Source organism: Galleria mellonella, unplaced genomic scaffold (assembly GCF_026898425.1).
Source record: "Galleria mellonella isolate WM207_F2 unplaced genomic scaffold, CSIRO_AGI_GalMel_v1 utg33, whole genome shotgun sequence".
NCBI classification, from domain to species: domain Eukaryota; kingdom Metazoa; phylum Arthropoda; class Insecta; order Lepidoptera; family Pyralidae; genus Galleria; species Galleria mellonella.
Window position 1 is genome coordinate 11,631,661 of NW_026442079.1, and position 24,079 is coordinate 11,655,739.

At 32.7% G+C, this 24,079-nt stretch overlaps 1 protein-coding gene across 11 annotated transcripts in view; it reads right to left on the reverse strand.

Moving 5' to 3' along the window:
- The window catches only part of LOC113516875 (basement membrane-specific heparan sulfate proteoglycan core protein), a 279,082-nt gene that overhangs the window by 194,009 nt on the left and 60,994 nt on the right, over positions 1–24,079 (reverse strand). For all 11 annotated transcript variants that reach the window (XM_031911661.2, XM_052896558.1, XM_052896552.1 and 8 more), the window contains exon 2: positions 628–766. In XM_031911661.2, the coding sequence (XP_031767521.2) occupies positions 628–766 (139 nt within the window). The remainder of the gene's footprint in view (positions 1–627; positions 767–24,079) is intronic.

Consider the following 24,079-nt stretch of genomic DNA (forward strand, 5'->3'; position numbering starts at 1 on the left):
GCAGCAGGTCCTGGCAGGACACCAGTGAGGGATGACAGGTGAGAATAAAAAGATAGGTCAGTTAGCCCATCGTGATGAATACACCTGGAATTCAGCACGATGGTCTCCAGGGAGGACCACGTGGAGGTCGACCTGACAGGATATATTGCTAGCACATGGAACTGGCAGTCCGTATTACAAATAATCCCATCCCCCCATTTGGTCAGCATTAACATTATTCATTATAAATAACTATTTGTAAAACGCGGCTCTGCATGCGTGAATCAATATATAAACTATCTTATGTATTAGGTTAGAATATAAACTATCTATGCATCAAAGTTTATTTAAATCTCGTCAATAGTTTTACGTTGTAATGTAACAAACATCCAGATACACAAATATACTCACGAATTTTCGTGTTCATAATTGAAGTGAAACTTACATAATAATTAATATTAATAATAATTCCTTTCCCGTAGGTGTCGTAAAAGGCGACTAAGGAAGGGCGAGGGATGGGCAGCAGCCCTCCCTCTCAAAACATTACTAAAGACTAACTACGGTTGCCAACCGTGGCAAATACTGGCAAAACTCCCCTTTGTTCATCTAAGGGCTTGAAGATGATAGTAAATAAAGAAATAAACTTACTGTAAATACCGAAATTAAATAAATCCCGCTTCAATCTTCGTAGGTGGCTACCTAAGCCAGTGTCCGTGTCTTTCACCTCCAGGAATTCATTTGAGGAGTCCTCCTCGCCCTCCCAGTATAGATCTCCTGCGATCGACTGCTGAAAATTGAAAAAAAAATATATATTATTAAATTGTTCGTGATTGACGAATGTAGAAGAAGCAAAAGAGGTTTGTTTGAATCGAAGCATTTGGCGTTCCATTGTTTCTGCCTGCCCTAATGGGAGACAGGCGTGACAGATATGTATGTTAGTGATTTCAAAGGTCGTCAGTTCGAATCTGATCGACAGTATTCTATAACTTGCCTATGATGGGAAACATCGTTAACAAACTAAACTAATCTGAGTGACCGCGGTAGGCTCGCCCTATGTCATGTAAGATTCTAATATTGCTAACAATAAAATAGAGTTTAGAGATATACTGAGAAATTCAGAGAAGAGAGAGAAAGATTCTTTACAGGTGACGGTGGGCATTTTTCTTAAGGTGGGCAGTCAAATATGTAACTTAAAATGCGTAAAAAAATATCATATATTAAGTTCACCATTACAAGTACAGTTTACAAAGAACTCTGAATGTTCTATTTTTTATTTATAAATAAGTATAAATTAATTTGATGAGCGACGGCCGTCCGTTCCTATGACGGACCGTGTCTCCGTACGCACGGAACTGCACGGAACGAAAGGTGAAACGTCAGTGAACTCTATGCTTTAAACATTAAAGTTTATTTTATATTGCACTCACAAAGTCCGTTCATTGTCCACGTCGCGATATACCTACAGTCCTTAAATATTAAATCTGAGGTATAAAGAGGAATGAGGGAGACAAACAAAACATAAAGGGCCGTCTTTACGCCGTTATAGATATGCGTACGAAAGAGTAGGTATAAACTTAATAAGTGAGTACTGATTGGTCAATCGCTACCAGAAGCTCCGCCCAAGTAACGATCTTATTCTAACATTTTTCGTGACCTCCACATTGTAATGCCAATTACAATAATATAAAATGTGTTTACAAGTTCATTTGTTGAAATAAATACAACAAAACTGAGATACAGTGAGGTTTTCCTATAATATGTGTCAGATTATGAACATTAAAACAATAGACAAGTCAGTGAGAGTCCTGAAATATTCAGAGTAAGGACACTCTACCTTAAATATGTAATGCCAAAATTACAACATAGATGTCGTTACTAGTTATAGAAAAATTTCTTTACAGTACAATGTAATTTTTTTAAATACATTTAATGATTTTAAATATTACTAGTATTATTCACATGCTTACTCCCGCTTCTTTTGTTTATGGGATGGGCAGATACAATAAGCAGACTTTTACAATGTGAGCTAACATTACTTATTATTATGTGAAATCGAAATATTTTGCGAATATTTTCCCCGAAATATGGGTTAAAAAAACGATAAAAATTTTATAGCTTATTAAACTAAGTACTATAAATTCAAAAAAAAATTGTAAACTAATTAAAATTTGTATAAAAAAGGTTTCGTCATTTCTCGATTTATATTAAATGTTCTAAACTAATTTAAAGTCACATAAAAAAATTGTCACTTGGCAACTTACAGTGCTGTGTAAAAAAAAAATTAAACAATGAATATATTTTTCTTTCACTTGGATTCATAAATTTAAATACATCTCGTCTATAAATATATTTTTTTAATTTATATTAAATGAGTACTCAATTACAAATTAATTAATTACAACATATGCACATAACGTACGTACCAATGTGTATCTAATATAAACACGAAAAATGTATACAAAGCTTTATAAATACAAAGAAACAAAACCCTCGCTAAGAATCCGTCATTAACCGCTTATAAAAGGTCATGATTCGCAAATAAATCGACACTCAAGCCGCAATTAGGGGAGGGTGGGGCGTTTGGCGCTAGAGGGATTTCTTTGCAATTTCAGTTAGTCCGACTTGATCCGCGGAGTGGTGTGGACGACGCGACGTGCAAACTAATAGATGCTCCGTAGTAACGCGTCTTTGTAGACACACTGTATTTCTACTATGTTTACAGCAATAAATTATGTCTAGAGAAGATTATTAACACAAGCACATTTTATTGCATAAAAAAATGGCGCCGACTTCATTCAAGTTTTTAGAATAAACCAGTTTTTAGAATAATATCGAACTAGAATTAATCTTTATACAAATAGACTTGTTTACAAGTCTAAATCGTTAACTTTTATGATTATATTGCTGGGCTCGAGTTGTTGTTATTTGCTAAGAATAATTCGCGAGAAACTCAGCAATTACTCTTTTGAAATTATTATGTACAAAATCATTTTATATATGAATGGATACTGTGGCTATATGTTAATTAGAATTATGTTTTATTTATATGAATTATTAAATGGAAACTAAACAAGCAAACATGAGCAGACCAGTTACCACGGGCAGCACCCGTTGACGAGCAGCTAACATATTACGGATGAGCCAGCCATCGTTGCGCTCATCCATATTTTAGTAAACTCAACGACCCGGCTATCACGCCGCCAATTATTTTAATTTAAAAAACAAATTTGAACCAATAATAAATTTCGATAAATATTTTATGAGATCATTCAGAAAGTTAAACTTTTCAAATAAAAAATAATTTTCCAAATCGGTTCTGTTTCCTCCTTCTTCGGTTCTGAAGCGAGAAATGTGAAAAACTACAACCACATTATCATTCTTCTCCTTTTAATTAAGTCTGTCAAAAATAAATATGATCATAGCTTTAATTCCTAATAGTTGTTAGTCACGGATATGTATCGGCTATTTTTTTTAATGGATGATAATGAAATGTTAACCCCGCCTGCGCTAATGGTATACGCTGGCAGGGCACCAGTGAGGTATGATAGGTGAGAATGAAAAGGTAGGTCACTTAACCCATCGTGACGAATTACACTAGAATTACTCACTATGGTTTCCAGGGGAACCAAGTGGAGGTCGACCTGATAGGGTGTATTGCTAGCAAGGGTGCAGTTAGACCCCATTACCTTTTCCCCCTGTATCGGCTATTGGAATTATGGTAAAGACTGTTTCTCTTTTGCTAAATGTAACATTCGAAAACATTTATTACCTAGTATATTTATATCTGACATAACAGGAAATGAACCAATTATTGTAAATCAGATTAATTACTTTTATTATCTATTTTTCCATAAATAACTAAAAAATTCACATAAAGAGAATAAAACAAGTTGTTAAGAGGTAAGAAAGTAACAAACAAACTTAATTTCATATTTAGAATATTAGTAATAATTAGATGCAGGAGGCATTTTCCTTAGAAATAAATTTCCTTAGCAACCCATTAGCATGCCATAGCCAGCAATGGAACTCTTTTCACGAGAGGAAGACAAAGCCCACCTTGTTACTTCACCAGGCAACCGCCTGATGTGAGGATGAAAGGGAATGCTCTATGAAATACCGAGTGTTACATTCCCTAACAAAAGTAGGTCGACAAATGCCCGACTTCCCCCTCTGTCATTACAGTCAAATAATAATAATTATTTTCATCATTGACAAGAGCATTTACGATCGGATACAATGTAAAAAAATGTACTATTTTATCTAACAAATGTATTAAAATTTTAGGGTGACTGTACATGAGAGATATTTAAAAAAATATATGTAAGGGATCTTAATAAGAGCAATAGGAGACAAAACAATATATATTTTTTTACAAAATATGTCTGTCCATATATTTATAATGCAATAAATACAGTTTGCACAGTTTTATTCCTGAAGGTCTAACTTAAAATTTGGTATATTTTTTATCGTGATGGGTCAAATGGACTATTTTTCACTTCTGAAGTCTAAACGTACGAAATGGTGGCTAAAAATGTAGACAGTTAAATATAACATTATAAGTAATTAACTTTCCCAATTATAACTTTGAAATTAAAGGATTTTCTTTAATCGTTCAATAAATGCATAAACAATGTATATATATATATATATATATATATATATATATATATATATATATATATATATATATATATATATATATATATATATATTAATCATAAATATAAATATATGATTAATCGACTGCTTGCTTGTGAACTGTTGACGTGAATAATTACCATAGATAAAGGGATAATAAATACCTATCTATCAAGTTGATAATTATCAATAAACACAATATTATTTTATTGTAAAAGGTTTTATAAGTAGACATGATTTTATTATCGCGTTCGCGTCACAGCCGCACAAGACTATAAGTCCCGAATAGTCCCGAATGTAATCGAGCTTTCTCGACTAAATTACATGTAAATTAAATCGGTAGTACATTAAAATACAATAATATTTATCTATATTAATTGACATTATAAAAAGAAAGTAATGGATAAACTAAAAAACTAAATAACCAATTTTAAAAATTCTTTTAACTACAGAAAGCTACATTGTCAGCGATAGGCTATATATTATTTTTTTTAAATGTAGAAATCTGTTTTTGTCACTTTAAATTATATAAAGTAAGAGTATGATCCCAAACGGTACAGGATTATACTTCGTGGAGAAATGTGAAGGTTATGTTCAGCAATAAACAATACAGGCCCTATAATGATGAGGATGACAGTTAGTATTTTGCAAAAAAAATAACTGTACAAACAACAAATGTCATCGATCAACAGCTAAATTGAAATCGTGTGCATTAGTGCACAAAGTGTGTGTATAGTAACACAAAATGGTTATAAATTATTGCCGTTCCCCGATCGTGTAAATATTATCATAGCTTTGTCGCGTTATATCTATTTGCATGTAGCAAATAATCATTTGAATTACTGAAGCGTTTAAAAAAAAAATATTTAAATAGCTCAATATTGCACTATAATTGAACGCTAAAAGCCAAAATTGCTAGGAACGGGGTTGAATACGCACGGATGAGCAAGGTTTAGCTGGCACCCGTTAAACAAATATGGAGATGAAAACATATTTAGTTTGGTGCAATATTTTATTTTAAATTGACTTCAAAAAGGAAGTGGCTCTGTATTTTTTGACAGCATTCTCTTTGTGACTTCCAAACAATTTCCTTTGTTGTGCAATGTTTTTGAATATATACACATGTATATATATATAACTAGTCTGGCCCTAAATACTGTTACATAAAAACTTTTTTTTTTATATTTTTAATTATTTTGAATTTGGAACACGTTTATTATTTTAAAATCTCCTTTCAATTTCGCGCCATTTCACATATACTTTCGTGTTTATTATCAAATTACAATATGGAATAGGGTGTTAAAGAAAATAGGATTGCAGTGATCGCCTTGCACAAAGTGGGTATGGAGCCGTCGGTCATATTCCAAACACTTCAAAAGCTTGGTATCAGCCGTATGTTCGTATATCATACGATCAACATATACAACAACACTTCCTCTCTCGAAGACCAGAAAAGATCGGGGTGGCCGCGTGCTGTTAGAACAGCAAAGGCTGTTAATGCTGTTAAAGCCAGAATTCGTCGAAACCCCATTAGGAAGCAAAAAATCTTATCGCGAGAAATGAAGATTCCTGCAAGAACTCTATCGCGTAATATAAAACAAGACCTGAAGCTCGGTGCTTATCGTCAATATACAGGACATGTCCTAAATCAATCTTTACAATTAAAGATAGCAGAATAAATATACAGTTATAATAATACTATAATAAATAACAATAATAAATACAATTAAAGCGCCTTCTGTCGCGATACGCAGGTAAATATATAATAAGTACAAAGTATATTTGATGAAAAATGTAATGTCAATTGTAACAACGGCCCTCTATCAATAGCAAACACTTATCGATTGTAATAAATAATATCAAAATCGGTTTAGATTTTGCGAAGTTTTCGCGTTACAGTATTATTTATTTTACGACAAATACCTATTAAAAAAATGTGGAAGCTCTCTCGGATCTTAATTTTTTTACAAATCGTTTCCATATTAAATATACATACCCATAGTAACGGGAGGATACAGGTGTTTCCTTTTAGTAAATAAATACAAGTCCAAATTTCAATATCGGATATATCGTGATAACAGATAAAAGGTGATGCGTCTTCCGATAATGGGAATAACTACGATAACGCTTGGGACTTATCTATGTATATTTCAGGGTCACTAGGTACAACCATCCGTAACCTAATTGTACATGCCTTTTACGCGTATGAATGTAATAAAATTTAAAAGTCTTAAATAAAAAATATAAAAAAAATATCCTATTAACATTAGAAATGCGAAAGTATGTAAGGAAGTATGTTTGTTACTCTTTCACGTAAAAACTACGGAACGTCATGGTACTTAGTATATAAGTTACTTTATATGTATATTGATTATGCAGGAACAGCCATGAGAAATGGCTAGAAGTATATTATTATAGCCGTGTCTATCCCGGCATAGAATAGGCTACCCCTTCTTTTCCCGTAGGTGTCGTAAGAAGCGACTAAGGGAAATTTATGGTCGAGTGATGGGCAGCAGCGTCCTTCTTAAAACATCTCTAAAACCCTTACTGCGGTTGCCAACTCGCCTGCCAAGCGTGGCAACTATTGGCAAAATCTCCCAAGGAAGAAACCTATGTTCGACAATGGGCAGTTGACATGATGATGTAAAATTGCAGAAATGTAGTAAATTACAGAAAAGATTAAAAAAATATTAAATTGTTCTTTAAATTTAAATATGAGCAAAAATATCTTTCTTTACATTGTTTGGATATATTAATTCAGAATTATTTACAAACAACGAAAATAAACACTTGCGATGCTGGGTGGGCGGTTTTCAAAGGCATGATGGACCACACACAGGCGACAGTTCGAGTAGCGAGACCGTTGGCACAACAATACGAGTATTTTCATTATAACAAATATACCTACACCATTTATTTATAAATTACTCACTACACTTACAGTATCCCAAAACGTGTAGTGAGCCGTAGGTTCATTTTACAAACTTAAAAGTTTTGAACAACATATAGAAAATGTATCTAGTTTATCATTAAATACAGTAAAAGCTCTTTATTGGCGAGGTATACGTTCCGTAAATATACCGCGAATATAGAAACCGTGAATATAGAAAAGCCGAACCACTGATGCGGCGACAGCATTTGACTACTTTAAGTGTAGTTATGTAGGTCAGTTTTATTTTTTTATTAATCCATTTGCCAACGCATTACAAAGGACACAGAATCTTTTTTATTAATATATACCAATTAGATCCGCGAATATAGGAATTGGGTCGCAATTTTGAAGTCGCGATAAATAAAATAACAAAAATAAAAAAAAAAAATAGAATAAAAAAAAAACGTAAATAAGGAACTTTTACTGTATATCAATATCTGGCTGCTGTGCGATTATTATATAATTATAATTTAAAAGACAAACAAAAACTATATAATTTTTTTATTATTACATGATAGGTTTACGCTTGATCTTACCCCACCTGATAGTGATAATAATGTAAAGGTCTAAGATAAAGAGCGCTTATCCAGAAAACACTTATTCATCATCGACTTGGAGAAATTCCACGTTATATATTGCACATCTTTAACCCATTATAGACGTCCGTGCCACAGTTGACGGCTGGTGATCGGTCGACCGTCAAATGGGCGACCCAAAGATGATTAGAGTTGCCCAATCGAAAGCCGGCCACTCTATCATTTCAGTGACAGTCTTAGGCTGTCTATTTTACTTACTTTATGCCTCCTAATTTGTACCCCCAATATATATACTCAATATGTCCAATAGAGCAGGCATCCCGCCACCTGTATCAAATAGCGAGAACAGGTATCCCACCTGCACAAAAGCACCCCCAATTATAAAAAAAAAATATTTTTACGGAAATACGGAAGCAGAAAGAGCGGTCCATTTCTTAGCAGATTGCATTAGAAGCAAAGAAGCGAATCGCTTTGTTGCGGATCTGTGAAATTTCTATAACGAAGGTGTGTTATACTCGTAATATGTAAAATTAATATAGATGATTAAATTGAAACAACATCCTGGTCGATTAATTAAACGTAACGCCCTTTCTTAAAAGAGATCGCATTTCTTCGTTAACGTGTACACTATACGTCGAATATTAAACAATTCATCCTACATTCATATCAGCCGTTAACTGTCCACTGCTGATCTTAAGCCTCCTCCTATTTGGGAGGGGTTTGCCTAAAAAATCTAAGATATGAAACAATGCTGCCGATTTAAACTAGTCAAGTTTTTAACATGTAGCAAATGCAAAAGGAAATGTGTAAAAACTAAAAAAAAATAACAAATATTCTCTATGACTTTTTATCTTTTAAAAGTTTTTAACGACTGTTTTTCCTAATAGAGTAGTCAGAGGTATTTATCTGTTGTTTCCATCACGGTGAATTTCATATTTTTTTTTCAACTTAGAATAAATATAGCAGGAGGTATATATGTGTATATATATATATATATATATATATATATATATATATATATATATCTAAAAACTACTGCACCAAATTGAATGCGATTTACACAGTTGTTTTTTTTTTACAACACAGGAGGCAAACGATCATGCGGCTCACCTGATGGTAAGTGACTACCGCCGCCAATGATCACCCACAACACTAGCGGCATTGCAGGTGTGCTGCCGGCCTTTTAAAAAGGAATATACTCTTTTCTTGAAGGTTATGTTGTCGTATCGGTTTGGAAATACTGCTGCTGGAAGTTGATTCCAAAGAATGGTTGTGCGTGGAAGAAAGTGCGTTCAAAAACGCATGGTAGAAGACCGCTACTCGTCCAGATGATTGGCATGAAACTTTAGTTTGTGGCAGGTTGTACGGTGGTGAAAATCAGCAGCAGGTATCAGTCCGAACAATTTCTCAGAACTATACTTCTCTCTTCAAATCTGGTGTATATTTTATCTCGATACACCGTCTAGAAGTGGTGTATTTCTTTATTTTTTCTTCTGATATTCAAACGCGCGAAGCAGCGGGCAAAAACCTATGTTATAATATTAAGATTGATCATATTAGCCTGTCCTTAATTTATGTGGTGCAATGTACCAGACAGTCGTAAATATAACGTAGCTGAACTATCCCACTGTCCCACGTTACATTTATTAAAATTATGTGCTAACAATTCAGTAGTCAGATGTCAATTGCAAACGGTAACATTTAAAAACATAACAAATACCGTGTGCATTTATGATTTTCAAAATGTTTATTAATAGTACGTAGATTGTGTCAAACACACTTATAAAAATAGAAGAATTCAAAACCACAAAGTAAAGAGAAACTAAAAATGCCAGAGCTTTGTTTAAATATCACTAATATTCTATTTTTACTAATTATATCAATATCCATATCAATTCTCAATAGAACCGATGAAATATAATAAAAAAAAAATTATGTAAAAAAATAATAATGAAAAACTTTTCCAGACATTCAGAAGTCGATATATAATAATTATTATCGATATTATATCGATTATTGATATTATACTGATTATTTGATCCATTTATTAAACATTAAAAAATATTACAATCTTTTTAATTTATAATATTTAAATATGAGTAAGAAAGAATATCTTTCTTCACTTTCTTTGGATATATGAATTTAGAATTATTTACAAACAGCCGACAAATTTTTCCAGATAAATTACATTTAAAGAGTCGATAGGTATATAATAATTATTATCGATATATATCGATAATAATTATTAAATAAACGGTATCGGTATAATATCGATAATCAGTATATACTGATTATCGATATTGTAACGATTATTTGAACAATTAATTATTCGTGATTGCGAATACAAAAATTATTAATCCGAGACTTAGGTTTTGTTTTGACTATTTTGCAGCACACTCCAGTACCCGGTCTAAATCCTGCACATGGTAACACTATAATTATTTTCAGAATGTTTAAATGTAGAATCGATTACTACGGTTGTTTGCTACTATTGTTGCCCACATGAGCAACAATCGAGTTTCATGAGCCGTCACGACTTATAAACATCCAGTTGAAAATAGATTAGCAACAACTGTACAGCCCAAACAAGATGTCGCACAATTATATTATTCACCTTGCTCTTAAACTAGAATACACTACATTAAGAGGAAACAAGCAACTAACGTCAGAGAACATACCATGGAACACTCAGACCAGAGGTAATTAACGAAAGTTTTTTTTTTTCTAAATTGACAATCGAATTTGAGACCTCATTGGGACCTGTATATATTCAAACATATATCTAAAAATCGTTATACTCCATTTTTCGGCAATCGGTAAAAATTATAAGTGGGATAAGATGTCATAGGATAAAATGATTGTGGAACTACCAATAAAAACAGCTAAGTTGGAAATGTATGCCTTTACAAAAGGAGTACATAATTATACAATTGTATGATGTAATCATACGACAGAAAATGTATATGGTATGAAGAAACGACGTTGAAGCCAAACAATAGGAGGCTATTTGTATGCAATTTATTTAGCAGATATTGAGTATCATAAAAAAATACACGCGGTATCTTTAGACCGCCTATTGCAGTGTTATAAAACATTATAATTATATTTAACTAGAATTATACCTCAATTTTGTACGAGAGAATTATATACAATTACTTTCTGTTTTAATATATAATATGCTGTACATTCGTATCAAATTTCATTTTCATTAATTAAAAATAATAATTTAGTTGCAAAATCAATAAATAAATCGAATTATCGCACTATGTTAAAAAGAAAATTCAAAATTCGTTAATAAATAGCGGAGATATCGCGTAATATATACTAAAAAAAAAATAGAAAAATTGAAAATTTTCCTTCTTTCTAAAATAGATTAAAACTAATTGAAAATCCGTAAATTAAATAGGTGATTATTTTATAAACATAACTATTCTATAAATCTATCCAATCTTCCAATAACCAAAAACAAATTTAACCTTCGATAGTTAATGTTTCCAGTTGGTAGCAGTTGGCAACACCAAAGATAGACTGTTTATTTATGTAGAAAACACTTTAACTGAACCAACGTGGCTTAAACGTCCAGCTGCTTATCAAGAAATAAGTATATAGGTCAATGATGAATTTGTTTACATTACACTTATAATAATTAACAAGAATAGGAGATGGACGCTAGCTTATTGGATGTGTTAAACAAATTTATGGGGTCATGCAAATTTAGGACAGATTAACAATTCACTAACACACAGAATAGACATAGATTGTCGCGTAGTATTTAAAGAAATGGCCGGGTGGTCGATAAAGGGACGGCTCGGGATGGGCTACAGCGTCCTTCTTAAAACATCTCTAAAACCTGGTTGGGATTGCCAATCCGTTCAGTACCAAATGTTCATCAGCAAACCTTTAAGGGCTCATATGACGATTATGATGATGATTTAAAGAAAGTCGAATAAAACGGCCCCCGGTAAAGAATCCTCACGAAGTGGACGAATTAAATGCAATAGAAAAACTATACAAAAATTATCAGCATGATTATATCTGTCCTACTCACGTTTCTATTGCCAATTTCGATTTGACGGATGAGTCAGATCAGTAAATTATAGGATATTTATTTATTTAATCGCCTAAGTGAACTATACAGTTTCACCTTACATAATTAAATATAACATAAAATACATTAAAAATACAAACAATATATAATATATGAATATGAGCCAATATATAGCAACGTGCTACATGTAATAATATACGACAATAATAGAAACAAAATTTAAACAAATTTTAACTAACTGAACATAAATATTCCATGGCCATCCGACCAAACTCCAACAAGTTGGAGGCAAATACGTCTAGTTGCGGATACTGACTTATAACATTATTGAGTAGTTTTAACACAAGAGAGGGGAGGCTTGGCCAACTCTATTCTTCTTAACGTAACGTCAAACATGTGTCGTCTACGTGCTCGCACGTAGTTACTTGCCATTCTTATAGATATTGATACCAGTCCAGTTTGGTTACGTTTATCCCCCGTATTAATTTTAGTATATATTCAATTAATGTGAGCTCCCGTCTCACTTTAACTGTATTATATACTCTTCTATCCCCTTAGTCCTGGAATTTGGAATTATCTTAGTGCTGGAATGCTTCTCTTGAGAGATAACATGGATATCATAGTCTATCCTATGTTCATGATAATGTTCAAGTCTATAGGCGATGGTAACCACTTTCTATCACATGATTTGTCACCTTACTTGACATTCTGCAAATATGGTTGCTATAATTCAGAACCATTGAGATTCTTTTTTCTTTTAAAAGTTGCTTCAAAATACACGACTTTTCAAAAATTTTCAAAAACATGTACCAAAGTTCTTAGTAGCGATGCTTTTTATGTCCTCAGGATATAAGTGTATTTTACAATGTAGATATATCGTTTATGTATAAGTGGGCTATAGTCACAAATTAAGTGATGCGGCGTTTTTTCCTCGTTGTGACAAAATTTGCAAACACTTTTTAAGCTTAAGCCTAGTTAGACCATGTGCTTATTTAGGTTGCAGTGTCTAATGAAATCCTTTGTTAATACACATATATTATTTTTACTTAAAAGAATTAATTTATTAGAGTAGTTTTCTGGAAACTTCTTAATCAGGACTTTCGAGTGATTTAATCCTAACAACAAGAGTCAGTTATTGTTTGCTGCTTCTAAGCTTTCAACTTTGAAGTGTCTGAACTTTAGACTTCGAGGTATGATACAATAAGGCTTTGGTTCTTTTTGGGCATAAATACTGCAATGTCAATATTGCTATTTGTATGTAAAGGCAGTGGTTACCATTTCTCATCAGATTGACCGTTATATCGTTTGCCAATCTTTTTTTTATACAACTTAGAATGGCAAACAAGCTGACGGCCCACCTGATGGAAAGTGGTAACCGTCGCCTATAGACATGAGCAGTACCATGGACATAACAGAGTGTACTGTTTCGCCCATGATACCCCCCATGCGTTGCCATTCCTGAGGACTCAGGTGTTATTCCTCTGTATCCAGTAATTTCACGCCATATCGCACCCTTCAAACCGAAACACAGCCATGCAAACACAACTGCTTCACGGTAGAAACACGAATGGGACAGAGGTACCCAAGCAATCGACTTTTGTACAAAGTCTTCCTCTGGTAATGATACTTAGTGATACTTAGATTAGAAGAAAATCTTTAAGGACCGATTGAAAGAAATATAAAACTAGCATGCAGCAATAATCGCTCAGACCCAGTAACGATTGGGTGAAGCACAGAAAATGAGATGATGTTACCTCATTAATAGGCACCAATTTTAATGACGAGCCCGTCTAATTGTTTTCACAATTAGTAAACAGCGGGATAGCCAGGTGGAAACGGGCGGTCCCACCCCTACGCCAGACGAGAAATATTTAAATTATCCAACATTTATTTATAACTAAATGCCCGCCCTGACTTTGCACGGGTGTACTAATGAAGAAAAAGAGACCAAATCCACCCTTTACAGTACGACCATGTAACAAAATTGAATGAAAAGTAAATAATTATGTTTATAATTTATTACAAATGCTTTATATCAATCTGTCGATTTAACAATAGTTTTTAACCCAAATTTTTCACATTCCCGTATGATTTTTTCAACCATTTTCCTCATAAGATGGGCAGGTACGAATAATTGCTTTTTACTTTACCCAATCAGACAAATAAACTTACAAACACACAAACGAGAAACATTTTAACAAACATCAGGTCCGCTTCAGTATACCCATACATCATCAGTACCTTGCCTTTATCCCATTTATTTTAAATTAGCACAATATATCTTCCTCTACTACTGATTATTATCTCTTATCTCACTATTTTCTTTTGCATATATGTATTTCATATTTTTTTTCATATAATCCATCCATCTACACCATTCATACATTTAACGTGTTTCAAAAAATTCAACCCAACAACCCAACGAATTATGTTACTTGTGTAAGTATTAGTATTTTTATAACTTCTATTATAGCATTGTTTACTCAAAATTTTATATAATATAAAACGCGAAATTCAATTCAAACGTGGTGTTAATAAAGTTTAAAATTGTCACATAGTTACCTAAAAACTGACAGACGACGGCATTGAACCTTGTGTATATGACGTAGGAAATATTAGCACCTGATGAATGCTAACTCGCTAAACCGACAGAATGAACTTTAGAACTCTTTGAAAGAACTCATGAGTTATACACGTCACAGTTAAAATCACTAATCGGTCAAAAGTACTTTTCAAGTGAATTCAAATAAGGAGGAATTTTTCAATTCGATCGTATTTTTTTTTTGTTCGTTACCTCATAATTATCTTAGTTGAAAACCTATCCGAAAAATTGTTTCTTCATCTAAAAGAATATATGGATGTACATTCAAAGTATATAGTAAGTGCATATAATTCCAAAGAAACTTAATCAAAATCAATTTAACTACATAGTACAGTTTATTAATTAAATTAACTGTTGGTTTTGTTATGATTAAAATCGATTTTTTTGTAAAACTTAGTCTTAAATTATGGCTTAGAAAAGTTATAATCTGACATTAACCATAAATTTACTCTTGATTCTTATTCCTTTTACTGTAACATTATAATATACTTAATCACAAACGAGAACAAAAACATTTCGTAGTCGTACTGCTAAAAATACAATAAACCCGCTTGTAAATATCATATTAAATATACCCTCTAGCCTATTTTTAACATTTTCACAATTGATCGAACCTAATAATATGCTACTTACTCAAAACCGTATCAAACAATTAACATCGCAACAAAATTACAAATAAATAACACATATAGTGTTTAGAAAATTTTTAATCAACAAAACATCATCTTTGTTTTTAAGAAATTCTATGAAAACATAATAATTACTATGAAAATACAAACTTCCTCTAAGAATTACAATAATTTTCAATGTTGAATACAAAATAACTGGACCTTGCTAGGCACTAGCCAAAACACACTTGACCAATTTATCGAAACGGTAACTGTAATTATTATTATAGTATTTCGACGCCCAAATGTGAACAAATGGATTACTTGTAATGATTGTTGTCCAATAGAGACAAAACGTATGTTGACGTTGAACATTATTGTTTGAATTATTCATGATACAGAAACCATAATGCCCCATAAAAAAATCTATATTAGTAACAGAATATCAAATATTGTATTCTAGCTTCACTATAGGAAATAATATTTTTCTCCAAAGTTCAAAAAGCCGTATATCATTAGAGTTAATACAAACTAAAAAAAATATCAATAGATTTATCAATAACTGAAACGAGTATTAAGAATATTATAAAAAAACATCCACCATTTTTTGTAACCAGATTTTTGTAAAAAATAATCCACATATATTTGAAAAATGTTATGGAAGCAAATTACATTTGTCAAGAGATCCAACTAAATTATTATTACCAAAGCCAACTTACATTTTATTTAAAAAGAGTTTTTATTTTACGTTGATAAAAGTGTATAATAAAATTCCCAAAAATATATGAGAATTACTAATTACTTTAAATCCCAATTACAAAAATGGCTTATCGACCATTGTTACTATTCAATAAATTAATTTATGAAATGAGTATTAATATTATATTAATATTATTGACTTTAATCAGACCTACTGATACGTATGAATATTAAATGAAATGAACTATATAAATTGGTATGAAAGTGTATTTGACATATTTTTTTATAAGAATTTTTAACATTGTTAAGCAATGTATAGTTTTTTTTTTTTTTCAATATATTTTAATGCCGAATTGTGGCAAAATAAATGGACTTATTCTATTATTATTGATGTATTGAAGATTATTTAAAATATAAACATCATTTTATAAAATGGTTTGATGTAAGGATTTGACATTAAGAATGTTGTAATTAGAAATTTTGTAAATTCAATGCAATAAAACCAAATACAATTTAATATTTGCATACCCCTAACTACCCCTAATCTGGGGTTCTGCATGTTATGTACTTATTCATATATGTAACACCTTATTTCACCATGTAACAAGCAAATAAATATGATTTAATTTGATTAATTCTAAAAGTTAAAATAAAACCGTACTTTATGGCAGTCTATAGGGGAGGCATATGTCCAGCAGTGGACAAATAAAGGCATTTGTCTATTATTTTAATCAAATTTACTAGAGGGAGAGTTCGTACAAAAGTCGTTTGCTTAGGTACCTCTGTCCCATTCATGTTTCAACCGTAAAGCAGTTGTGTTTGCATGGCTGTGTTTCGGTTTGAAGGGCGTATGGCGTGAATTTGCTGGGTACAGAGGAATAACACCAATGTAAGAGCAGTCCAAACTGCTTGCAATCATATTCAGGATTATAGAGATCTTGTCATATTTATAAGTAATTAGAATTGGTAATAGTCCCTGCGACAAAACACAAAAATAATATATTTACATAAGAAGTATGGCAACATACACGTGACTGTTCTATTAAGTATTTTATTAACAGAATACGATGTCCTTCGATTTTAATTTTGCCTTTCGAAGAGGAATATTGGACACCAAAGAGTGTTTACGCTATTTCAACGTAGTATGGAAAGAATAAATATTTTTTAATATGCATCTAATTTTTTTATCTCTATTCTAATAATATTTGTCTATAAGTTGTTTTTTTTTATAATGCAAGCAAAGAAAACAACTCGACGACCGCGTGTGTTCGCAACAAAAATAATTAAATAATGTTTGTCAATGAACGCATCATTTGGGAACGTTAAAAGAACGTTTTATGAAACAATAATGAAATAATAAAATGTCCATTGAAATCGCATTAAGGGATTACGAGGAAACAAAAAAAAAGTGGAATTTTTGAAAGAACTGAATCGAAAAAAAATTCTTAATTTAAATTGGCTTATTTACAAGGTCTTTTAAATCGTGACTTTATTTGATTCTACCGCTGCGTCGGAATGTTATTATTTGCCGAGAAAATCTCGCAAGAAAGAAATTTGAACAGAGAAACATCTGTCAGGTCAGTAGGTCAGAAACGATCACAATATTTTTAACAATTGGTTTTAGTTATGCAGAAAACAGCCATACTCTTATGGACATAAACTATTAATAAAATAAATCCAAAAGTTTGTAACGATGGATGAATAAATGTTTGTTACTCCTTCACACAACAACACTTAAACGAATTGAAATGAAATTTAGTACATGAATAGGTTATATCCTAACTTTATATACGGATTCAAGCGAGTGCGAAGCCGCGAGACAGACTGGGTGTTTTACCAGTAGATGCCACGCTTGGCAGGCGTATCGACAACCGCATATATACTTTGGTTATTATTGTTTTAAGAGGGACACTGTTGCCCATCCATCTAATATTAAATACCCTTAGTCGTCTCTCACGACACCCACGGAAAAGTAAAGGATGCCACATTCTATGCTGGAACTACATGACAACTTTTATGCGTAACTAGCTCCAATTTATAAACTGATTTTCGATTATAATAATACAATAGGCTAAATAAAAGATTGCCGGACTGGATATTTGTACAGAAAATAATAACCGTTTGCTTATAAATAACATACTCGTACATAGCAAAAGCAACAAAATCTTGAATGCACACACAAGCTGCCATAGCGTTCGACGCAACCGTAATAGACTCCTAATTAGGTTAGTTAGCCTCCTCTAGGGTTGTGCATTTTGTAAAATGCAGTTCGGAGTGACTTTTTTCCTATACCCTTAACTACCTACTCATTAGCAACCTTAGTGTATGACAAACTTGTCTATTTGCATTCACGTGCTTAAATCTGTCTCTTTGACGCGACCACGTTGTGGTAAATAGATATTTATAGCATAAAAAGAAATATTTGTTGCAGTTGTTTTGACAGAATTAATTTATATATAAAATGAATATTAATGATTTATTGGATAATCTATACTAATAATATATATTATCGATACTAATGGGCCACCCTTTTTTTCCCATCGGTGTCGTAAGGGACGTAAGGGAACTTACGGTTAAGGGATGGACAGCAGCTTCCCTTTTAAAACATCAACAAAACCCAACTGCGGTTGCCAACCTGCCTGCCAGGGGGGAAAGAGATTGTTAATAATGCTATACTATTGCTAGCAATATACCCAACCAGGCGACCTCCTCGCGGTTCTCCCTGGAAACTATCATGGTTAATTCCTGATGAATTCATCATATGGGCTAACTGGGCTGTTTTCATTCTCATCTATCACCCTTCACTGGTGCTCCGCCAGCGTATCCCATTAGCGCAGGCGGGGTTGCCATACCATTTTCACCCATCAAAAAAAACCTGCCTGCCAAGCGTGGAAACTACTAGCATAGGGGGAGGCCTATGTTGTGGACAAGAGTGAACAGTTAATGGCTGATGTGAATGATAATGATGACTTGCCACGACCTTTGTCCACGCTTATCTCCGAAATCGCTCAACCAATTTTAATGAGATTTTCTAAATGTGTATAATTTGCCCAAACTTCCACAGTATGGTTTTAATCCCGATAATTGACCTATAGGGAGCTAAATAACGTTAACGAGATTTGGCAACCCTGTAAACTTGTACCGAGCAATAAAGCTCAATTTGCTAGTACTTATCGTTGTAAAAATATTGTTTATAATAAAACAATTTCCACTCTACCTAATCGCTTATTCCAGTGGCATGCAAACAAGATTAGATTAAGGCAATTTCAATGATGACCACACAGTCATCGGAAGCTTTATGTGATCAATTAGTTTTATACCTATCAAGCGATTTTAAACTATATTTACGGGCCCATAAGACCGACTGTCACATTACAAATGTTTGGCTAGAACTAAAATTACGTGCTAGCGCCTCTCAAATTCAATATTCTTTATTAGGGAGGAGATTGTATCGACGTACGACACTGAATCATAAAATTACGTGCATTCAACACTGTGGAGCGGTATTATTAACCTACACCTACCTATGTTTTACCGGAAAGTGAATTGTCAATTTTAGGGTTCTGTGTCAATGTTGATATTTACATTTTTTCTTCCGTCATAATCGTCTCCGATAAGATAGTGTCATTTTTTATTTACTTATAATACTGACATTTTTACATATCATAAAGGTTCCCAGCACGTGTATTAACGCTGAGTTGAATACTATTAATTTAAAAAAATATATATAGTCACTTGTGCTTTCTTTTTTTTAAAATAATATTCAGTTTATCCAACAGAATGTTCCTTTAACTAAATCCTTTACATACAAGAAACGAGTCAGATAAATACTTTTATTCTAAATAATCCACTTGAGAACTATTTATTCCTAAAATAATTTTATAATTTTATTATTTATAATATTTCCGAAAAAAATAATAGTAATTTTATTTATCAGTTTAGGCATGACAATGCAAAAAAAAGTCATGACAATATGGCGGCCATTATACTCGTCCAAAAACAAAGACAATTAATAAATTGACAACCAAAGCAACAAACGCGCGAGAGGCTCGTAAACTGTCATGTGTCACAAATTCGATGCGTAAACACTAAATAAAAGTAGTTTAAATAATATTTTAATGGCATTAATACAAATATGAAAGTTTAAACAGACATTCAAATATTTATATTATATTATATATAACGATATAATATTTATATTATTATATAACGATATACATAAATGCATACAAACATACTAGATTTACTCAGCAGTTGGGCAATTAATAAATTGTGCACGCCGAGATATAAATCGGTTTTTGATCATTCGACATCATTAATCAGATTACCTTCCATTAGTCGCTTTACAATCTTATTTTACAAATTGAACGATGGATATTTTCTCCTATAAAGTAATGTAAATTTAATGTATAAAAAAATATAATTATTCATTAGGCCATGTGGTCCCGGCATAGAATAGGTCACGCCTTTCTCTCTCGTGAATGTAATAACAGGTCACTAAGGGAACCTAATAGTCGAGGAATGGACAGTAGCGTCCCTCTTAAAACAACACTAAAATTAAAATCTAACTGCAATTGCCAACACGCATGCCAAGCTTGGCAACTACTGGCAACACCCCCTTTCAGCCCATGTCCAGCAGTGGACTAGTAACAGCTAATACCATCATCATTATCACCATTATACTCGTATTTTTAAATTTTCACTAAAAACAAACGAAGTATTTTGTTTTAGTGGAAAAAAAAGGGAGTGAACCCCATCGACCGCGGAGAAATCTTCGAAAGCAGTTCAGAATTAGCGGAGATGTACCGTAACATAATATTATCCTTTTCCCACCCTCCCTCATAACACAAGCTTAACGTAGGGCGGCAACGTTACAATTGTCTGTCAATTTTGAAACACGATTTCATATTTTTCACTGTTACTGATAGTATTTAAATAGCGATCTAAAACGTTAATCCATAATTACGTTAATACATAAATACATTTTTTTATACCACGAATGTGGCAAACAAGCATACAGCCCATCTGATGGTAAACGATTACTGAACTGTAGTCTATGGATGCCTGCGATACTAGGGGTGTCACGTGCGCGTTGCCAACCCTGAATAATTTGGATTTTGATAACAAAAATGTATTTGAAAAATTCTAAAGTAAAATATGAAGTAGGCGCAAAGTATTTAGTAGTCTATTATATATTATATATAGATCTATTATACATTTTATTTCGATATTCGATCAGTGCTTTTTAAATATTTGGATACACTATTTATATCTCTAATAATTATATTTTTAAAATTAAATTTTGCAGTTAAGTACTTTTATGACTAGAAAATTATTTTTTCTTTGCCACAGACTCCTATAAACTTCTATAAGGAATAGTTCTAAGCCACCTGAATTAGTAAAATTATTTTTTATCTGTCATTTAAAATTCAACTTTGTGTTGCTTGTGTTAAGGTTGCAGTTTTTCTAGTAATGTCGCCAATAACCAAGCCTCCTTCCGGTGACATATATACGTAACACTAATTATCCTCCTACAAATATTTGTAAGTCGGTCATTTCTCAAATTCAACTCGAATTAAACATAGAGGGTCACTGTTGTGTTATATTTAGTGTTTGCACATTTGCATCATTTAAATCTTATACGTGTACTCAATTCGCACCACTAGCTCTCGAATCAAATGCTCATGAATCAATATTTACCACTGCTGTTTATTACTACTCCAATGCGAATTAACTCCTACTCGTATGACGTGATTCGAGTTATCCAAATTCACTCAGAATATTAGTAGTCACGACCCGAGTAGGTAATCGAGTACATAATCGATTACTAATAACTATATTGTGATGCAAGCTTATAAATTTTTAGATATTATATTCCAAATTTGAACACTTGAGACCGCTACTATATATTTCGATGTTAACATGAAGCTATATATATCTATTGCTAATACCTCATGTGTTTTAACATGTTACTAAAACGATAGAACAAAAACGTATCTTGCGGATGCAACAAAACATTTTATTCTGAGAAGTATCAATTATGATTGTTAGACTAACAACGACCTCAAAAATCGATTCGATTTGAACTCATGCCAAAATGATTAAAGTCACATCGTGTATATGTCAAATAAGAGATTCGATGTCGTCCGTCCGATAAGTTCCCACTACTCTTAATCATTCAATATGATTTCGATTCGATTACAATTCGATTGTGTCAAAAGTTGTGACGATCGTGTCAACGCAGCCTAAAATATACTAGCACCAGTGAGAATCTTTAACAATTGTCGTGCAGCTGAGAGGGAGCGGAGCGGAGGGATGACAAAGGACTCTCGGTGTGACGCGACGTCTGACTTTCTTTCACCGTTCCTGAAACTAAGCTCGTGTAGGCTTATAACTCTTTCGATTAGTGTAATTAATTTTATGCAACGCTTATGAATATTTTTAACTTGTTTTTTAATCGCTATTTCGTACGTTTGGATTTTAGAAGTAGGAAAAATAATAAAATAGACTGCTTCTAGATAGCTTATAAAAATAAAACGTAACATATTTTAAGTTAGACCCTTAGGAATACAACTGTGAAATCTGAATCGAATTTAGTGCAATAGTGTCTACGTAATGCCAGAACGAATATATAGACAGACGGTCGGGGAAACAAAATTTTTATAAATATTTTTTATACTACTTAGAAAAGCAAACAAGCTGATAGAAACAACCTGATGGAAACCGTCGCTTATGTACATGAGCAGTTACCATGGACATAACAGAGTATACAGTTTCGCCCATGATACCCCCCATGCGTTGCCATTCCTGAGGACTCGGGTGTTATTCCTCTGTACCCTGTAAATTCACTACCATATCCCACCTTTCAAACTGAAACACAGTCATGTAAAAATAATCGCTTTACGGTAAAAACATGAATGGGACAAAGTTACTTTTGTACATAAGCTCCCTCTGATTTTGTCATTTATTGGTTTTATTACCCATTATATATTTTTTTCTAAAATATCTTCTATAAACAGGCATCAATTTGATACAATTTTATTTTATTAGTAAAATAGAACAATCTACTATTACTAACTTCTGTCGAGTATCATGATAGATACTCGACAGAAGTTAGTAATTAGATATTATACAAGTCATATGCTTGGCTATTTCTGCACACTCGTGTTTCTGCCTCAAAGTATCTGTGTTTTCATAGCTGTTTCGGTTTGATGTCATATGGTAAGGACAGTTTGGTATGACACCCTAGTCTTCAGAAATGGCAACATATGCAAAGTACACACAGAATACACTATGACCTCCATGGTTACACACAGAATACACCTTCTATCCATGTTTATAGGGAATAATTATCGTATTCCAACTAGTGAGCTATCAGCTTGTTCATCATTATGAGTGTCATAAAAAAATATAGATCGTCTACTATAACATGACACGCCATTCTAATATCCAAAGGAAATATATGAGTAAAAATATTCACAAGGTTTCGACCAAGGAATGTATTACCCCTTAGCTGGACTGCTACTGAAGACGCTTCCTCACAAACAGAAAAAGAGCACCAAGTCTATGTATATGGCCAGACACTTAAAAGTAAAAAGTTGGAGGAATGGAGCATGTTAATGAAGACAGTGTCCAGGGAAAAGGGATTGTTAGTAATACATCCTACCAGTCCCATAGCTATATATATACCCTGTCAGGTGGACTTCCGCATGGTCCCCCTGAAAACCATCATGCTGAAATTTAGGTGTATTCATCACGAAACTGATCTGCTTTTACGTCCTCATCCATCATCTCTCATTAGCATCTTGCCAGCGTATACCGTTAACACAGCCGGGGTTACCATTTCATTATCATCCATTTAAAAAAAACAACTCAGTCCTGGAAAGACGTAAGCTTCACAGTGAATTATGTGATGTTGCCTGTAAGGTACTGATCTACTTTCTAGCAGGTCATCATTCCTATCAGATCATCAGTTTGTTTGCTATTAACCTGACTAAAATGTCTTTTGCCACACCATGGTAATTAATAATCTAAATA